This window comes from Electrophorus electricus, chromosome 10 (assembly GCF_013358815.1).
Source record: "Electrophorus electricus isolate fEleEle1 chromosome 10, fEleEle1.pri, whole genome shotgun sequence".
Classification (NCBI taxonomy): Eukaryota; Metazoa; Chordata; class Actinopteri; order Gymnotiformes; family Gymnotidae; genus Electrophorus; species Electrophorus electricus.
Genome location: NC_049544.1, coordinates 4,188,247 through 4,205,602, shown reverse-complemented (window position 1 = coordinate 4,205,602; position 17,356 = coordinate 4,188,247). Strand labels below are relative to the sequence as shown.

Genomic DNA, 17,356 nt, shown 5'->3' with positions numbered 1-17,356 from the left:
ACACACACACACCGCACGCACACCGCGCACACACGCGCGCACACACACACACACACATTCCATTCAGCTAAGAGAAGAGGAACAGAATGTCTCTCTCCCAGTACCCTGATCTCATTTCCTCTGCTATAAAACACGGCAGCACCCAGTGTCATTTTATCCACCCCAAACCCTCCTCTCACTACACCCCCGCATGCACGGAGCAGACACAGCACTAACATTTACAAAGGAACAATTCACCAGTGAATCCCCTGGTCAGAATTAAAGGTTAAAGGGCAGGGTGACCTTTCCAGGGAGGAGTAAGCTGTCACTGGGCTTTCTGTGGTCAGGACCGTGAGTCTCTCTCTAACCGGGGTAGAGTTCTAAAGTAAATAAGCATGTAGTCACTGTTACTCCGTACGCTCATACACGATTGATCAGAGTTGGTGTTATACCATGAACAGTACCGTAACAATTCAAGCTTCATGACAAATGATTGATTCTGATCCTGTAATGCATTAATGAGCCACAATGTGTGATATGTTAATGAACTGCAAGATTCTTGAGAGAAACTGGAATTTGCAACTTGGCCATATTAGTTTCTTTACATCTATTCGGTAATTTGGCATGTTTCAGTAAACCATTGTCCTTGTTCTCAAGCAAAACACACAAAATCAGCAACAGAATGAAGCACTGTGTGTCGAACTATAAAAACAGAAAAGCTACAGCGGTACAGTTAAACCAGTTTATCAGGATCGTCCACTGAACTGCATACATGTCATGAAATTTTAGGTTTATTTTTAAAGTTAAACTTTTTATTCTATCACTCTTGGAAATAAAAAAAAGGAATATGAAATTAAGTTATGTTTTCATGATTAAAGAGCTGATTGTAATGAACAAAATTCAGCAATCTGTATTTTTTTTTACCTGAAAAACCTCAGCACTACTGTGAAATTAAATGTTACTCCCAACACTGAGCTATGTTTGCAGAAATGTGGTAAATAATTAGAGTATAACTAGAATGGCTTCTAATTTTAAATAAGTAGTATATAGCAATCTAGTGTACATGTCTGCACATGATGCTGTCGGATAAAGACGCCCCATCACGTGGACAATAAGACTAGAAGGAAGAGACCCACTATGGGCTATAACAGAGACCCTCCACAATGGGCTATAACAGAGACGTGTAGACCCTCCACTATGGGCTATAACAGAGACGTGTAGACCCTCCACTATGGGCTATAACAGAGACGCGTAGACCCTCCACTATGGGCTATAACAGAGACGCGTAGACCCTCCACTATGGGCTATAACAGAGACGCGTAGACCCTCCACTATGGGCTATAACAGAGACGCGTAGACCCTCCACTATGGGCTATAACAGAGACGTGTAGACCCTCCACTATGGGCTATAACAGAGACGTGTAGACCCTCCACTATGGGCTATAACAGAGACGCGTAGACCCTCCACTATGGGCTATAACAGAGACGCGTAGACCTTCCACTATGGGCTATAACAGAGACGCGTAGACCCTCCACTATGGGCTATAACAGAGACGCGTAGACCCTCCACTATGGGCTATAATAGAGACGTGTAGACCCTCCACTATGGGCTATAACAGAGACGTGTAGACCCTCCACTATGGGCTATAACAGAGACGCGTAGACCCTCCACTATGGGCTATAATAGAGACGTGTAGACCCTCCACTATGGGCTATAACAGAGACGTGTAGACCCTCCACTATGGGCTATAACAGAGACGTGTAGACCCTCCACTATGGGCTATAACAGAGACGTGTAGACCCTCCACTATGGGCTATAACAGAGACGTGTAGACCCTCCACTATGGGCTATAACAGAGACGTGTAGACTCTCCACTATGGGCAATGTGCCTGCACTGTGACCGTGGGCAGACTCACCGGACAGGAAGCTGCTGTTGCCACCCTCGGCGGGCTGCTTGCGCAGGCAGAAGGGACTGTCCTGGCTCTCCGGGATCACCCGGCCACGCTCACTCAGTAGCTCCAAGAGTCGCCGCCGCCGCCGGAAGTTCATGCGGAACTGGAAGAGGAGGCCGCTGTCGGAAAAGTGGTGCTTGCTGGAGACTGGAAACAGAGCAAGAGTGTTCAGGCCGAGGCCCAGTGTGACACAGGGCAGTCGCAATGCAACTTGTCAAAGAGACCGATGGTGGTGTTCTGGTTCTGAAGTGGTTAAAGGAGATTTACAGCTGAAGGTTCATGCAAAGAGAAAAACACTTTAATTTTAGAAATAGGACAGATTCAGGCCCAAGAAGAAATTAATTGCTATAATGTGTCAACTACCTTATGGAAATCCCATTAAGGAAATTCAACCATAATGTACATATAGCCCAAAACTTCCCTCAGAGAAGATCAGAATGTGAAAATGTCAGAATTAGAAACAGGACGTAAGATAAATCAGTTTAGAGGGAAGAGTGGGACATGGAGTGCGCTATCTGTATGATAGCATCGAGGTGTTGCGCTACAGCGGAGCATGTGTGAAGGTGCGGCACAAGCAGACGCCTGGGAAGAAAGCAGCGAGTGAGGGCAGAGGGCAGGCCTTCCACACTCTGCTCAATTTCACCCTTCTCAGGTCCCCCTGCTCACCGCACTCTCCCTTAGGCGCTGCTAACAATACGACTAAATGCAGAGCCACACACACACACACACACACACACACACACACCACACTCACACACACTCCCCCACATAAACACACACACACACACACACACACACACACTCACACACACACACACACACACACACACACTCACACACACTCCCCCACATAAACACACACACACACACACACACACACACACACACACACACTCCCCCACATAAACACACACACACACACACACACACACACTCACACACACTCCCCCACATAAACACACACACACACACACACACACACACTCACACACACTCCCCCACATAAACACACACACACACACACACACTCACACACACACTCACACTCACACTCACACACACTCCCCCACATAAACACACACACACACACACACACACACTCGCACACACACACACACACACACACACACACACACACTCGCACACACACTCACACTCACACACACACACACTCCCCCACATAAACATACACACACACACACACACACACACACACACTCGCACACACACACACACACTCACACACACACACACACACACACACACACACACACACTCACACTCACACACACTCCCCCACATAAACACACACACACACACACACACACACACACACACACACACACACACTCGCACACGCACACACACACACACACACACACACACACACACACACTCACACACACTCCCCCACATAAACACACACACACACACACACACACACACACACACTCACACACACACTCACACTCACACTCACACACACTCCCCCACATAAACACACACACACACACACACACACACACTCGCGCACACACACACACACACACACACACACACACACACACACACTCCCCCACATAAACATACACACACACACACACTCCCCCACATAAACATACACACACACACACACTCCCCCACATAAACATACACACACACACACACTCCCCCACATAAACACACACACACACACACACACACACACACACACACACACACACACTCCCCCACATAAACATACACACACACACACACACTCCCCCACATAAACATACACACACACACACACACACACACACTCCCCCACATAAACACACACACACATACACACACTCACACACACACACTCCCCCACATAAACATACACACACACACACACACACACACACACTCCCCCACATAAACATACACACACACACACACTCCCCCACATAAACATACACACACACACACACTCCCCCACATAAACATACACACACACACACACACACACACACTCCCCCACATAAACATACACACACACACACACTCCCCCACATAAACATACACACACACACACACTCCCCCACATAAACATACACACACACACACACACACACACACACACACACACACACACTCCCCCACATAAACATACACACACACACACACACACACTCCCCCACATAAACACACACACACATACACACACTCCCCCACAAATAAACACCCCCCCACATAAACATACACACACACATACACGCACACACATACACACACTCCCTCACAAATAAACACACACAGCCCACATAAACACACGCACACACACACACACACACACTCCCCCACAAATAAACACACCCCCCCACACACATAAACATACACACACACACACATACACTCACACACACATACACACAAATGCACACACAACCACACAAATACACATCCAAGTACACACACAATACACATACAAGCAATGGAAAGTCAGCATAAGGCCTCTGTCTGAGCAAGATGAACTGTGTTCATGAAATTGCACCCATGCTGTTGCTGCTGCACCTTACAGTATAGCGGCAGACATTATGGAAAAACATTCAGAGGCGTTGCGCAAAAGCAAGACAATTGTGTGTCAGTATAATTCAAGACCACTCTTTCATCAGATATTCTTGCTACTTAAAACAGCTTAGGAGACCTGTAACCCAAAAAGCTTGGTCTCCAAAAAGCTTGTAACAAGGCCCTGGTCTCAAGGACGTTTTAGCCCAGGCCTGTAATCACATTCTTTATCAAGTGGAACTCAAACAGAAGAAGAGTATTTTGTTTGTTTAATTCCCATTATTGCTTCACAGGTCTCACAGTAATACAAGCAGACAGGAAAGAGGAAGTGAGAACTCAAGGTTTTTAACCATCACATGTGTTGGAAATACTGACAAACCCTACATACACAATCTCACACTTGGAAATATAAACAACACAATATACTGTAAACAGTATGCACATTGCATATCATTGGCTGAGACCAAGTCCCTAGAACTTGGGAATCAAAACACCCATGACACTCTTGATGGAAAAATAACTGCTTGACCTATGGCGCATAACTGTTTAAGTGCTACAACCCAACCCCCACTTTCCACACGCCCACCCACTGCCACTGGATTTTGCAAAGGTGGTTTAGCTGAGTACTCTACAGCTCAGATGAAATTGAGCAGTGCAGCACGACAATGGCAAAACAAAAGGTCTCATGCCAGTTCCTGGCTTGTTCCGGAAAGTTCTTTAGTACTGCAAGCTCGGCTGGGACAGTAAGTTCAAGCCAAGCAGTGGTTTTATTATGTGCACTGTCCTGGGTGCTTATGTTTAAGAATACAAATAGGTCTGAATTTGTTTGACATTGCTACATAAAAAGAAAAACAGAACATAAATATTATTATGTAATTTTGAACTCCAGAGCAGATGTTTGTGAGTATCAAGTTACATACAGGTTTTCTATACGCTAGACTGATACCTGTTTGTTTTGGATGCTCTGAAAACAGCTTCAAGCATTGAAGGGTTGAGAGGGTGGGGTAAAGGCGGAAAACCGAGAATAACAGGGCGTTTTAGGAGACCGAAAAGCACACTCCGTGATGACGCGGGTAAACTCTTCGCCCAGAGCCTTTAATGGAAGTGCCCCGTAACACAGTGTGCTGGTCTCCAGTTACACAATCCAGGCTGTGGCCGTTTGATTCATCGCATCGTCCGTGCCCAGCAGAGAACAAACAGCGCTGTAGAAACAGAAGAGCTCCTCATGCATGGAAAGACAGGGACTTGTGGGATGTGCAGCCGTGTAGAGGCTGAGCAGATCAGTGCCGGACTAACTCCAGTTGTATGTCCATCTGTTAACGTCCCTCCCCAGGGTCCTCCCTTTCTGCGGTGGCCACAGGTCTGGCACTGATCACACTCCATTTTCATCAGGGTCGGAAGACACATCCAGAGTGTGCCCTGTATGCTACAGACCTGACCCTCTTCAATGTTCCCAATTTGTTAGTGAAATAACTGTTAGTGAAGTATATCACAAACACAGTGCAGCCTTTAGTAATTTCCTGGTGGAATTTTTATCGCTTTTGCCCAGTAAACCAGCACATATGACTTGAAATGTAAAAATGACCACAAAAGTGCAGACGCCAGCTTTCAGTCAAATTTACATGCACACTGGACCATGTAGGAGCCACCCTTCCTTCTGGAACAGCATCCCAACCCCACCCCCAGTTTCATGGAGCTATAAGTAATTGGAAAACTGGCTGCTCTGTTGTTTCTTGGCCATCTGTGTATTTTTGCATCACTGTAGAAGTGAGCTAACAAAAGTTGCCAATTTAATTCTAGATGTTACATTGGCATCTGTTGCTGTGGTCTCTCAAAATCAAAATGAAAAAACCTGTCAAAGCTACTGAAGCAGACCATCGTGAGGCTGAAAAATGAAAATTAATCAGTCAGAGGTGAGACCAAACCAATTTCAACTGTTTGTATACACTGTTAATAAGCAAGAATTTCCTGCTGAGCTTGACGATAGCAAACTACCTGGCCATGAAGAGCCACCGTAATGGAGAACCGAAGAGCAATTTTAATCATGAAGGGAAACTATTAAACAGCTCAAAAGCACTATTTAGGATGTAGGCATAGATGTGTCTACTATAAAGAGAAGAACACCTATGAGGGTTTACCACACTGGCCACACCTCAAGACCAGACAGGCATCAAAAAGTCCATCAAAAAAAGCCTGTAGAGCAAAGCAAAGTGTTATAGCCAGAGGGGAGACAGATTCATCTGTATCAGAGCAATGGATTGAGGAAAAATGAGAACCACTCATAAGCCATATCATACGGTCTCCTCTGTGAGGAACAGTGGCATAGCAGTATGTGGCTACCAGTGAAACTGTCTCACTTGTCTTTACGGATGGTGTGACTGCAGATGGCATTAGCAGGATGAATTTTAAAGTGAACAGAAACATCTGTTCAGAGCCAGAAAAATGTGTCACTAGCCCATTATTTATTAACTGCAATTACATATATTCTACTATGCCATGTTCTCTACCTGGATATGTACCTTACTTCTTTTAACTCTATGTCCACTTATGTCTTAAAGACATGTGTTTATTGATGATTCTTCAAAATGCCAAATCCTTTAAATTACTGCTTTAGAGTAAAAGGAGAGTTGTGTTAACCTTTTAAACTCCAACCTTAGTATTCAGTTACTAATGTTAAGGTGTATTATTTAGTAACTGATGTGAATTATTCATTAACTACATTGAAATAAAAAAGATGTGTGGTTTATTAACCATAAGTGTGGTTAATAAAAATCTTGACACTGTAGTTGGTTCTCAGAATTTCAGGGGTTAAATAAATAACACTTTTAAAGTGCTCTGACTACTTAGCCAGTCCTAAGTGAGCAGAAGAGGGTAAAATAATGAAGCTAGTGTTTCTTGACCACAAGTTGCACATAAGACTATAAAATGTGCCTTTCAGGTTCACTCAGTAGCACAAGTTATTCAGAGAGAGCTAGTCTAAAATTGTAAGACTGGACCATGACTAAATGTAATCTGTCTCTCAATTATGGGAACCCACAAGAAACTATTTAGGGAGTCAGCAATGAACAGATATATTTATTTTGGTATATTTAGCAACAGAATCATTAGAGACACTTTTATTTGTATAGCTAGGATCACCCCATCATTGTGAAGATTCATTAAACTACACATTTGAAAGACTCATTTAGCAGTGCAGAACTGGGCTATGCACAGTCAGACATATCAAATCATCTTTACAAACAAGTGCATCCAGATAAAAGGTGCTGGTTAAACAAGAGTAGAGTCAGATTGCCTCATAGTGTGTTTCACTAACCATGCTGTATGATGCCATGTTCCAGCAGTCTCCGCCCAAGTTGCTCCGCCTCCTCCCTACTGGCGATCTCCCCCTCTTGCAAGAGCCAATCAACAAATTCTGAGGCCACCAGCGTCCGCTCATAGGCAACGCCTTCCTCCTCCCGAGTCTGAATCAGGTTGTTTTCAGAGTTCATCAACCTTGACAAAAAAGAGAAGATTCTAAATATATAATGTTGATATAAAGAGAGGACGCTAGGTTACAGAATGCAAATAAGATACAAGATGTCAGCAAGGACAGATGTTTCCAAAGTGCTTTAAAAAACAAAAGTGTAAATGACAACTGATTTGAAAATGACAATTGATTAAAATAAGCAATCTGAAATTAAATAAATTAAAAAATTATATAATGGAATAAAGTGCATAAAATCAAGTAAAATACAGAAGGTAAAAGGAACTGACTGGTGGTACATTACTATGTCTGACAGTTTATCAGTCTTCATTTAAAAATGTCTAATGTCCAGGCACTTCTAAGATTCTCTGACACTAGGTTCCATCTAAGAGCAGCATAGAATCTAAATGTGTTAGTTTTTTTCCTCTCTGTTAGTTTCATCTCTGATAAACTCCCTATAATCTGAGAGTCCTGCTCACATTATCTTTCTTCAGCAGATCAGACTGATACAGTACATTTAGCAATTCATATACAGTGTGCACAGTTATTAGGCAAGTTGTATTTGTGAGGAATAACTTAATAATAATAATAAATTACATAATAATAAATCTCAGTCAACCCAAAATGTTAATAAACGTCAAACTTGAATATTAAAGAAAGTAAAACTTTCCAAAGGTTTTGGCTTTATTAGGAGAATATCTATGTGTGCATATTTATTGGGCAACTATTAGTGCAGAATTATTAAACAACTAAATGAAAAATAGAAAATTTCCCCATCTCACATGTTTATTTTCATGTAAGAATAAGTAAACTCAAAATACATAAATAAACATTTCTAACATTTAAAAAAAAAAGAAGAAAAAAGTGACCAATATAGCTACCTTTCTTTTCAATAACAGTCATAAGCCTTCCAGTTTCTTAATCTCTTGACGGTCAACTTTTTGTGCAGTAGTAACCACAATTTCCATCACCATAAATCTCCTGTTTAAGAAGGGCCCACAAGTTCTCAAGAGGGTTTAGGTCAGGTCAGGAAGGGGGTCATGTCATTATTCTTTCATCTTTAAAGCCTATACTGGGTAGCCACGCAGTGGAAGACTTCAATGCATGCAATGAAGCATTGTTCTGCAGAAAAATCATGGTCTTCTTGAAAGATGCAGACTTCTTCCTGTACAACTGCTTGACGAAAGTATCTTCTAAAAACTGGCAGTAGGTTTGGGAGTTGACTTTGAGTCCGTCTTTAACCTGAAAAAGTCCAACTAGCTCATCTTTAATAATACCCCACCTCCACTTTGCTGGCATCTGAGTCGAAGTGGAGCTCTGTGCCCGTTACTGATCCAGTCACGGGCCCATCCATCTGGTCCATCAAGAGTTACTCTCACCTCACCAGTCCATAAAACCTTTGAAAATCAGTCTTCAGATATTTCTTGGCCCAGTCTTGACATTTCACCTTATGTGTTTTGTTCAGTGGTGCTCAGGTTTCAGCCTTCCTTACCTTGGTCATGTCTCTGAGTACTGAACACCTTGTACCTCTGGGCACTTCAGGTAGGTTGCAGTTCTGGAATATGACAGCACTGGAGGATAATGAGTTCCTGGTGGCTTCATGTTTGATTCTTTTCAAATCTTTGGTAGTTAATTTGTGCTTTTATTCTCAACACATTTCTTTCAACCCTGTTGACTATTTGCAACAAAACATTTGATGGTTCTGTGATCACACCCCAATAATTTTAAGAGTGCTGCATCCCTCTGAAAGATTTTACAATTCCGACTTTTCAGAGTCAGTTAAATCTCTTTTGGCTCATTTTGCCTGAGGAAAAGAAGCTGCCTAATAATTATGCACACATTGATAAAGGGTATTGATCTCCTTAGGCCACACCCTCCCTCATTACACAAATACACATCACCTGAATTGCTTAAAATACAATAGGCATTCAAGGTTATACAGCTTGGAGTTGGAAAATATGCATAGAAAGGATGATATGGTCAAAATAGTCTCTTGCATAATAATTGTGCACACAGTTTAAAGTAATGTACATTGGACTGAATTCTGTAACCAATAGGAAGTCATAATCAGAATTTTGTTTCAAATAAAACCAGTAAGAATAATCAACCTCACCGAAAATAAATTCATAGAGAAGATACTTGGTTTTTGACAAGAAGTCTTACATTTTGTTTCCATTTTCGAGATGATAGACTTATGATTTAGTAATTGCTTTGTCATGAATAAAGATCAAAAGTCATGTTGTTTAATTATGCATCCGTTCTGTTAAATACCTGTTAAGACCTACAGCAATTTTATGCCTCTCATTTTTGTTCCCAAATGAAGTAAAGTAATGCCGTTTTATCTAGCTGCAGGAAGTTTTGGCACATCCACTCTGTAATATGGCTTGATGACACAGCCATTAGTGAGTCAACAGAGAGAGATAAATAAGTCATTTGCATGGCTGTGATGAAATATTTAGCCAAGGGGAAATGTATATAAACTGACTAAAACAACAACCCCTTTGGGAACACACATCCACTGACATAAGGCCAAACAGAAAAATACTAAGTGTAATTAGTTTTAGAATTACTATAATTAAAATACTAAGTGTAATTAGTTTTAGAATTACTATAACTGCAGACATGAATCATTATTAACAGCAAAGAGTAGACATATTAAAAGCCTGAATGAGCAGTACGTGGCAACACCTGTGATTTGTCATAATGTGATTTGTCATAATGTTCAACCTGAATACATACCACTGAGATTAATGAGATTAATCAAATAATTGATCAATTAACCGATAAATTAATAAACAGCTTTCGGTTCATAAGTAGTAAGTAAGAAGAGTGCACAGTGGGGGATTTAGATTAGCATGTTACACAAGCTAAACATGCAAGTCACTCAGTACAGAAAATAAAGCAGCAGGGGATGGGGGCTTCTTTAAATTTTAGAGATCACACAGAGGATATTAGGGACGCCTCCCAGAAAAGCTTTTAAAGGCTAGGCACCACCTAATAGACCTCTCTGAAGATTTCACATTATCTTTGCTACTGAAAAAAAAAAGTATATGTGAATTAAAATGAAAATAATATGTTCGTTTCTTTAAAAAGAATTATGATTTCAAGCGAAATGATGGAAAAACCCGATGTTGCTCCGGAAATTCCAGAAAGTGGCGAAGTGACTTCAGTGGTGGACAACAGTTAGCTGTTATCTAAAATAACCTAGTGAGCTAGCAAGGCTAGCTAATGTTAATGTCAAATAAACCTGGGCAAAGTAATTGCAACCCTGTTTACTTCTATGCACACAGAATCTCATGAACGCCTCTCTTTAGTTTATAATAGGATGCATGGCCTCACTTTTTTCTTGTGACATACTGGTTGAACGTCACTAACTCAACTTTATATGGCTGCACTGCAGGATTCTTTGACTGCTGTGTGTTGCACTCACGCTGAAACAGCCTAACATGTGCTTTCCCTTTTCACATTCCTGACTGGCGTTAACCTACTTCATGCAAGTAAGTTCTCACTCTCTCGCATGTTGTGTGGTTATTTTGGCATGACAAGTAGACACAACTGCCTGTCTTGACAGTTGCTGGGGACTGGGATCTGTAGGCTAACATTGTTTATCCAACCTGGCTGTGTCTGAGCGTTTATGTGGCTGTGCTCTACGGCGGCTGCAGTGTGTATCCTGGGGATTATCTGTGAATTTATCACTGGATTATTAACATCTCTGAAGTGTTTTTGCTACTCAACATGGCAATCTCCTATACTGCTCCTGAACTGCTTCATCTTAAGGACAGATACTACAGGCTTCCTCCTGTAGTGTTTTTTAACTGTGTCAACCTTGGGATAGTTCGTCATCCATGCTACTTACACTGCAGCCCTTCAGATTCTGTGAACTATGTCACTCCTGGAACTGAATGTATCCCTCGCATATGGAGCCCAAATTGTTGTCGCTCTACTGCTCAGTGATCAGTTGACCACTCATCACTGTTGCAACTACCTAGAACTACTGACTAGCCTGACTCTTGTTTCTTCTGTGCACATGAACACAAAGTTTGCCTTATTCAACGTTTGCTCTATGAACAGCAAAGCAACGTTTATCGCGGACGTCATACTGGATTGTAATATTGACTTCATATTGCTGTCTGAAACCTGGCAGCAACCAAGCGAATATCTGGTCTCAATTGTGCTTAACCAGCATACTCCTCTTTGTACACGAGTTGTGAGCCATCACCCTGCCCCGTGGCTTGCCTCTGAACTTAGGTTAATGAAAGCAGTCATCAACTGGAGCACTCTAGTTAGAAAACTAACTTGACAGTTCTTGCATCTGCTTATGAGGACCACATTCTCTCCTATAAACCTGCCCTGCATAAGGCTAAGGCTGACTTCCTCTCCACCAAAATGACAAACTGCTACGGTAATCCAGCCCACATTAATAACATCAGCAAAATTGTTTTCTTCCATCTTAAATATAGCGCCAGACTGAAACTCTAATTTGTGTTTTTATTACATCCAAACTGGACTACTGCAACTCCGTTCTGGTTGGGCTCCCTGCTAGTCTTCTCAAGAAGCTCCAATACGTGCAGAATTCAGCAATAACAGTTCTCATGCACTCCAGATCATGGGAACACATAACCCACAAGTTAAAAAACCTACACTGGCTCCTGGTCCATTATTGCTTACATTATAAAATCTTACTCCTGGTTTTTAAATCTTTACACAGTCTGGCTCCTGATTACCTCTCTGCTCTGTTGTCCAGACACATTTCCTCAAGGTCGCGCAAGTCTGCCGATGTTCATTTGCTCTCTGTTGCTCCTGGCAAACTACGCACGTATGGTGACATAACTTTTAGCATTGCAGCCACAAAGCTATGGAACTCCCTCCCCTTACACCTCCAATCACTATCCACCTTCAAAAAGCTTTTAAAAATGTTTCTCTTTCAGACTGAATTTGCTGATTTGAAAATCCTTTTCATTTCTATTGCCTCACTGCTTTATTTGATCAGTTTTGTTTTTGTCCTGTCATTCATTACTGTAACTTTTACCATATATTCATCTCAAATTTTATTTTCATTTATCTACTGTTGTCATTTTATTATTATTGTTTAACCTTATAATTCTTATCATGTTTTCATTTGCTATTGTAGTGTCCTTGAGTCTCCTGAAAGGCCCTTATAAATAGAACATTTTTATTATTATTATTATTATTATTATTAGAGGTGGGAGGGTAGGTGAAATCCCTAAAAATAATCACTGGCACAGTTCCTGCCATGGCACTCAAATGCATGCTATATATTATTTTTTTGAAGGCTTACATATCTATGTGTGAACAATGTGTGCTCTCTCCTGCTGTGCATTCTTGATATGAAAGTAAAGTGTGATTTTATATACTGATATTTCTATCGCGCACATACAGTATAGGCATAGATGCTAGCTAGGCAACTTAGGATATCTAGCTAAGTAGCCAGTTGACTAATCGGTTGCCTAATTGCAATGCAAATATAACAGAAAGTAAAGTTTCTAGCAAGTTACCTTGGGCAAGAGCTCAGGATATTACCAGAAACTGTACTAATCACAAAGTGAGCACCAAATTCAATGCTTGTGACTTATGTTATATGCATAATATTTAGCCAATAAGAAAAACCACATGTATCTTAAACATAACACATTAACCAAGTAGGACAAAGACGCAGATCAAAGAAAAACAGCTGTTATTATGCATTTCTGCACACTGAATATGTTTTCAGAATTTCTCTAACAACATAGTTTTTGATGTTGTTCCATTATATTTGCACCTATATGTATGGAATTTAGTAGACTAGTCTATAAATGTGCTACTTAGGTAGGGCAAATAGTTTACAATCAATTATATTCACATATCTTTATGTATAAGTAGGCCTATTCAATACCAAGGAACGTGGAATCCCTCTTTGTTGGCAGACTACTACTGGACACTGAGGGATACAGGTCAAATCCTACACCTGCGCAAGATTCTACATGTTAAGTGGACTAACAGCCTTATTTATGAATAAGTAATATATATTCATTGCAATATTCACTTAAAACCATGCCTAAGAGAAACACCTTTGAAATCAGCATAAAAAGAACTATGAGGACCACATATTTGAGTTTATAGCTGTTGCCCAGTGTTACTATGAGTTCCAATGAAGTAGCTCGCTACTTGAGTAGTCTTTTTAACAGATACTTCTTTACTTAAGTAATAATTTAAATGGCTAGTTTTACTTGTACTTGAGTATTTATTATTTTAAAGTAACTAGGCAGAATCCACAAGGCTGCTAAAATGAACTGTTAAAATAAAACCCTATTAGAACGTCAAAATTTTCAATTGTTTTCATAGCTGGAAACTTGATGGTCAATCATAGGAGCTGTGACATTCTCTACTTCCAAAATGCTGTTCTGATGTAGAATATCTTATGTATGCACTGTGTGTAATAAAAATACAAACTAAATAAAACACTGATGACTTAAATAGGACACACATAAGATTACATGAGGCACATACACCTCATGTAATCTTATCTCTGTATCAGTCCTCTCCCAGCGTTATAAATATGGTCTCCCTTATCACAAATAAGCTCTACATGTGAACATTGAGTCCCTGCGTGACTCTAGACCTACTGGGATATCAGACCCACAGCTGTGCAATCAGATCTTAAAGGCTGACCTTACACAGGGCACATCCTCTGCAGACCTGCTCTAAACTCTGGCTATCCTCCTCGCAGTTTTGTAGCTAACAGACCTGCTCTAAACTACAGCTCTCCTCCACAGTTTTGTAGGTCACAGACCTGCTCTAAACTACAGCTCTCCTCCACGCTGTTTTGCCGCTCTACAGCTCTTCACCATGCAGCCCAGCCCCAAGCCTGAGGCTGAACCTCTCATCCCAGAGCAGGCTCCTAACTGTACCCTTGCAAAGTCATTCAGAGTAGAACTGCTGCCTGTTTAGTGATAGCACAAACTGTTTTGGCACCTTTGCTCTGTCATGTGTTTTTAGGATAAGCTTCAGTATAGTGAATCATTGGTTGTACCAGCAAGCAGCAGCTCTGCTTCGCAACAGTTGTTGAAGAGAAGTACAGGCATCTTAGAATGTCTCTATTCTCTGAGCAGTCATTAACTTACATACATGCGAAACAGAGCTACTATAATTTTCCCATGCCCCTGTTTGCTACGACATGGTTAATTTCCTGTAGTGAACCTTTGGGGTGTGGTTTGTGAACTACACAGAAACCCGAATGTTAAGCAATATAGTTGCATTCCAAAGATCTATATGAGCAGATCAAAATGCACAAGGGACACAGATCACTGTTTATGACCATTTATTTGTCTCTCATCGATACATTCATGGTGGAGGTGACCTCAGGTCCAAAATTGATCGCCTGACCACAGACCTAGATGAATTGCAGGGGGCAGGGGGATAAACACTGACAGGCGATGGTTTACAGTGACTAATCTTGGCTGGACAACGGCCAGCTTGTCAAGCGATTACAGACTCTCAGCCCAGTTGCCAGGGCCATCCGCGGAAATGACACGCTTTTCTGAGATGGAAAGTAGAACAGCAAGTGGAGGGGTGAATGGAGGAGATGAAGAGCAAGTGGAAAAGTGAGGGAGAGTGAGTACAGAAGTAAGTGGAGTGGAGCTTCTGATCAGGAGGTGCAGCAGAAGGCCATGCTGGTGATTTGAGCAGCTGGACATTCTGGCAAAGGCAGAGAGCTACACGGATGAGGCCAGGATAAGTCCAGGATGAGACTAGGGTGAGTCCAGGATGAAGCCTGGATGAGCCCTGTATCTTCTGTGAGCCCCTTAACTCTCAGCCCAGCTCTGACGGCTTCATCATTTGTCTTCTGAAGTGCAATAGTCTGTGCTTGGATAACTATAAACTCAGGTATTACTATAAATGTGAAAGCTGCAATTGGGCCAAAGGTCAGCTGTTCACAAACTCAGCTTGTGTGTGACTGCAACTCTGTCATCGGGTTTCAGAAGCTTGTAAAGTTAAAAAGCCATTATTACTCCTTTGAACCTATGTCTTCCATCACCACTAGGGAAACATCTCAGAAATGTGTGCCAAAGGTCGTCTACTTAGAAAAAAAGTAGAGAGCATTCAGTTACAAGCATTTCCCAGGGCAGCAGTCATAAACGTCACCCCCACCATCACTGCAGCTCCACTACCACTGGTTTCAGCATGTTTTGAGTGGAGAAATTATCCGTACTCAGAGGCTAAAAAAAGCCAAGAAGATATCATCAACACAACAGGATGTTGCAATCGAGCAGTTGCTGAAGTCTGAGGGGGGAGTACATTAACAGGCAACTGTACGCAGGTGAAGCAGCCATTGGTTAATGAATCCATCTGGCAAGAACTCATGTCATCTGCTCTGTTTCTATGGATACTGTTAATTTACTGGAGAGGACCAAAAAGCTGATGAAAAACAAAAACACTGAGCTCGGTTTGAAAAGCACACAGCAGAGAGGGCTTACAAACCTGATCCGATAACAGCCTGTTTTTTTCAACGTCAGCTTCAGAAAAAGGTTTACTTTTCTTACTTCTCATATATCCGTTGGCCCCTCATGAAGACCTTGGCCTCGCTGTCCAGAGGAAAAGTGCCGTCGTCCTTTCGGAAACGATAAAACAGCTTCATATCTTTAAACTCCCTGTGCTCATCGCAAACTGCAAAAGACAAAACAAAGGTTAATATTTAAAGCTGAGAGTGACTAAAGGCTCATAAAATGTATTGTCCATAAAGCAGAATGATATACCACCACTGAAAAAACTTCATGATATTTTGTGTGTTTGTGTGTGCATGCCCCTGCTCTGAAGCTCTTTGCACCTCCAGGGCAATCATGGTGGATGAAGCTCTGTGCATCTTTAGACAGACCCGCCATGGTGGATGAAGCTCTGTGCATCTTTAGACAGACCCACTATGGTGGATGAAGCTCTGTGCATCTTTAGACAGACCCACTATGGTGGATGAAGCTCTGTGCATCTTTAGACAGACCCACTATGGTGGATGAAGCTCTGTGCACCTCTAGACCAACCCACCATGATGGATGATGCTCTGGTCCAGCAGCTTCTGCATGATCCTGATAGCTGTGTCCCTCTCTGGGGCCTCCTTATGCTCTATCAGCCAGTCGATGAGCTCCTTGGCCACAAAGCAGTTTGGGTATGTGCGCAGATGATGCCTCCTGTCTTTGATCACTTTGCCTTCGTGGAGACGCAATCTAGACATCAGAAACAAGACCCCTTAAGAGGATGGAGGGTTGGTTTGTGGCATGCATAAAGTCTATCTGAAGCAATCACTTTAGTGATGATCTTTAATAAACCATATCAGTGTTATTACTCACTGGTTCTGGAGGGCCACAGCACTCTTAAGCTCTTATGCTGCTTGGATGGAGTAAACTGAACTCTTAAATGTCTTAGTAAGTATCTAAT

General features: G+C 41.9%; 1 protein-coding gene across 8 annotated transcripts in view; it reads right to left on the bottom strand.

Moving 5' to 3' along the window:
• The window catches only part of deptor (DEP domain containing MTOR-interacting protein), a 29,413-nt gene that overhangs the window by 8,103 nt on the left and 3,954 nt on the right, over nt 1-17,356 (bottom strand). For 7 of the 8 annotated variants that reach the window (XM_026999070.2, XM_026999071.2, XM_026999073.2 and 4 more), the window contains 4 exons: nt 16,967-17,145; nt 16,471-16,594; nt 7,781-7,959; nt 1,897-2,079 (listed from right to left, as the gene is read on the bottom strand). In XM_026999070.2, coding sequence (XP_026854871.2) covers nt 1,897-2,079; nt 7,781-7,959; nt 16,471-16,594; nt 16,967-17,145 — 665 coding nt within the window. Of the gene's footprint in view, nt 1-1,896; nt 2,080-7,780; nt 7,960-12,654; nt 14,446-16,470; nt 16,595-16,966; nt 17,146-17,356 lie in introns of those variants that run through there. The other variant, XM_026999076.2, reaches the window with a different exon arrangement.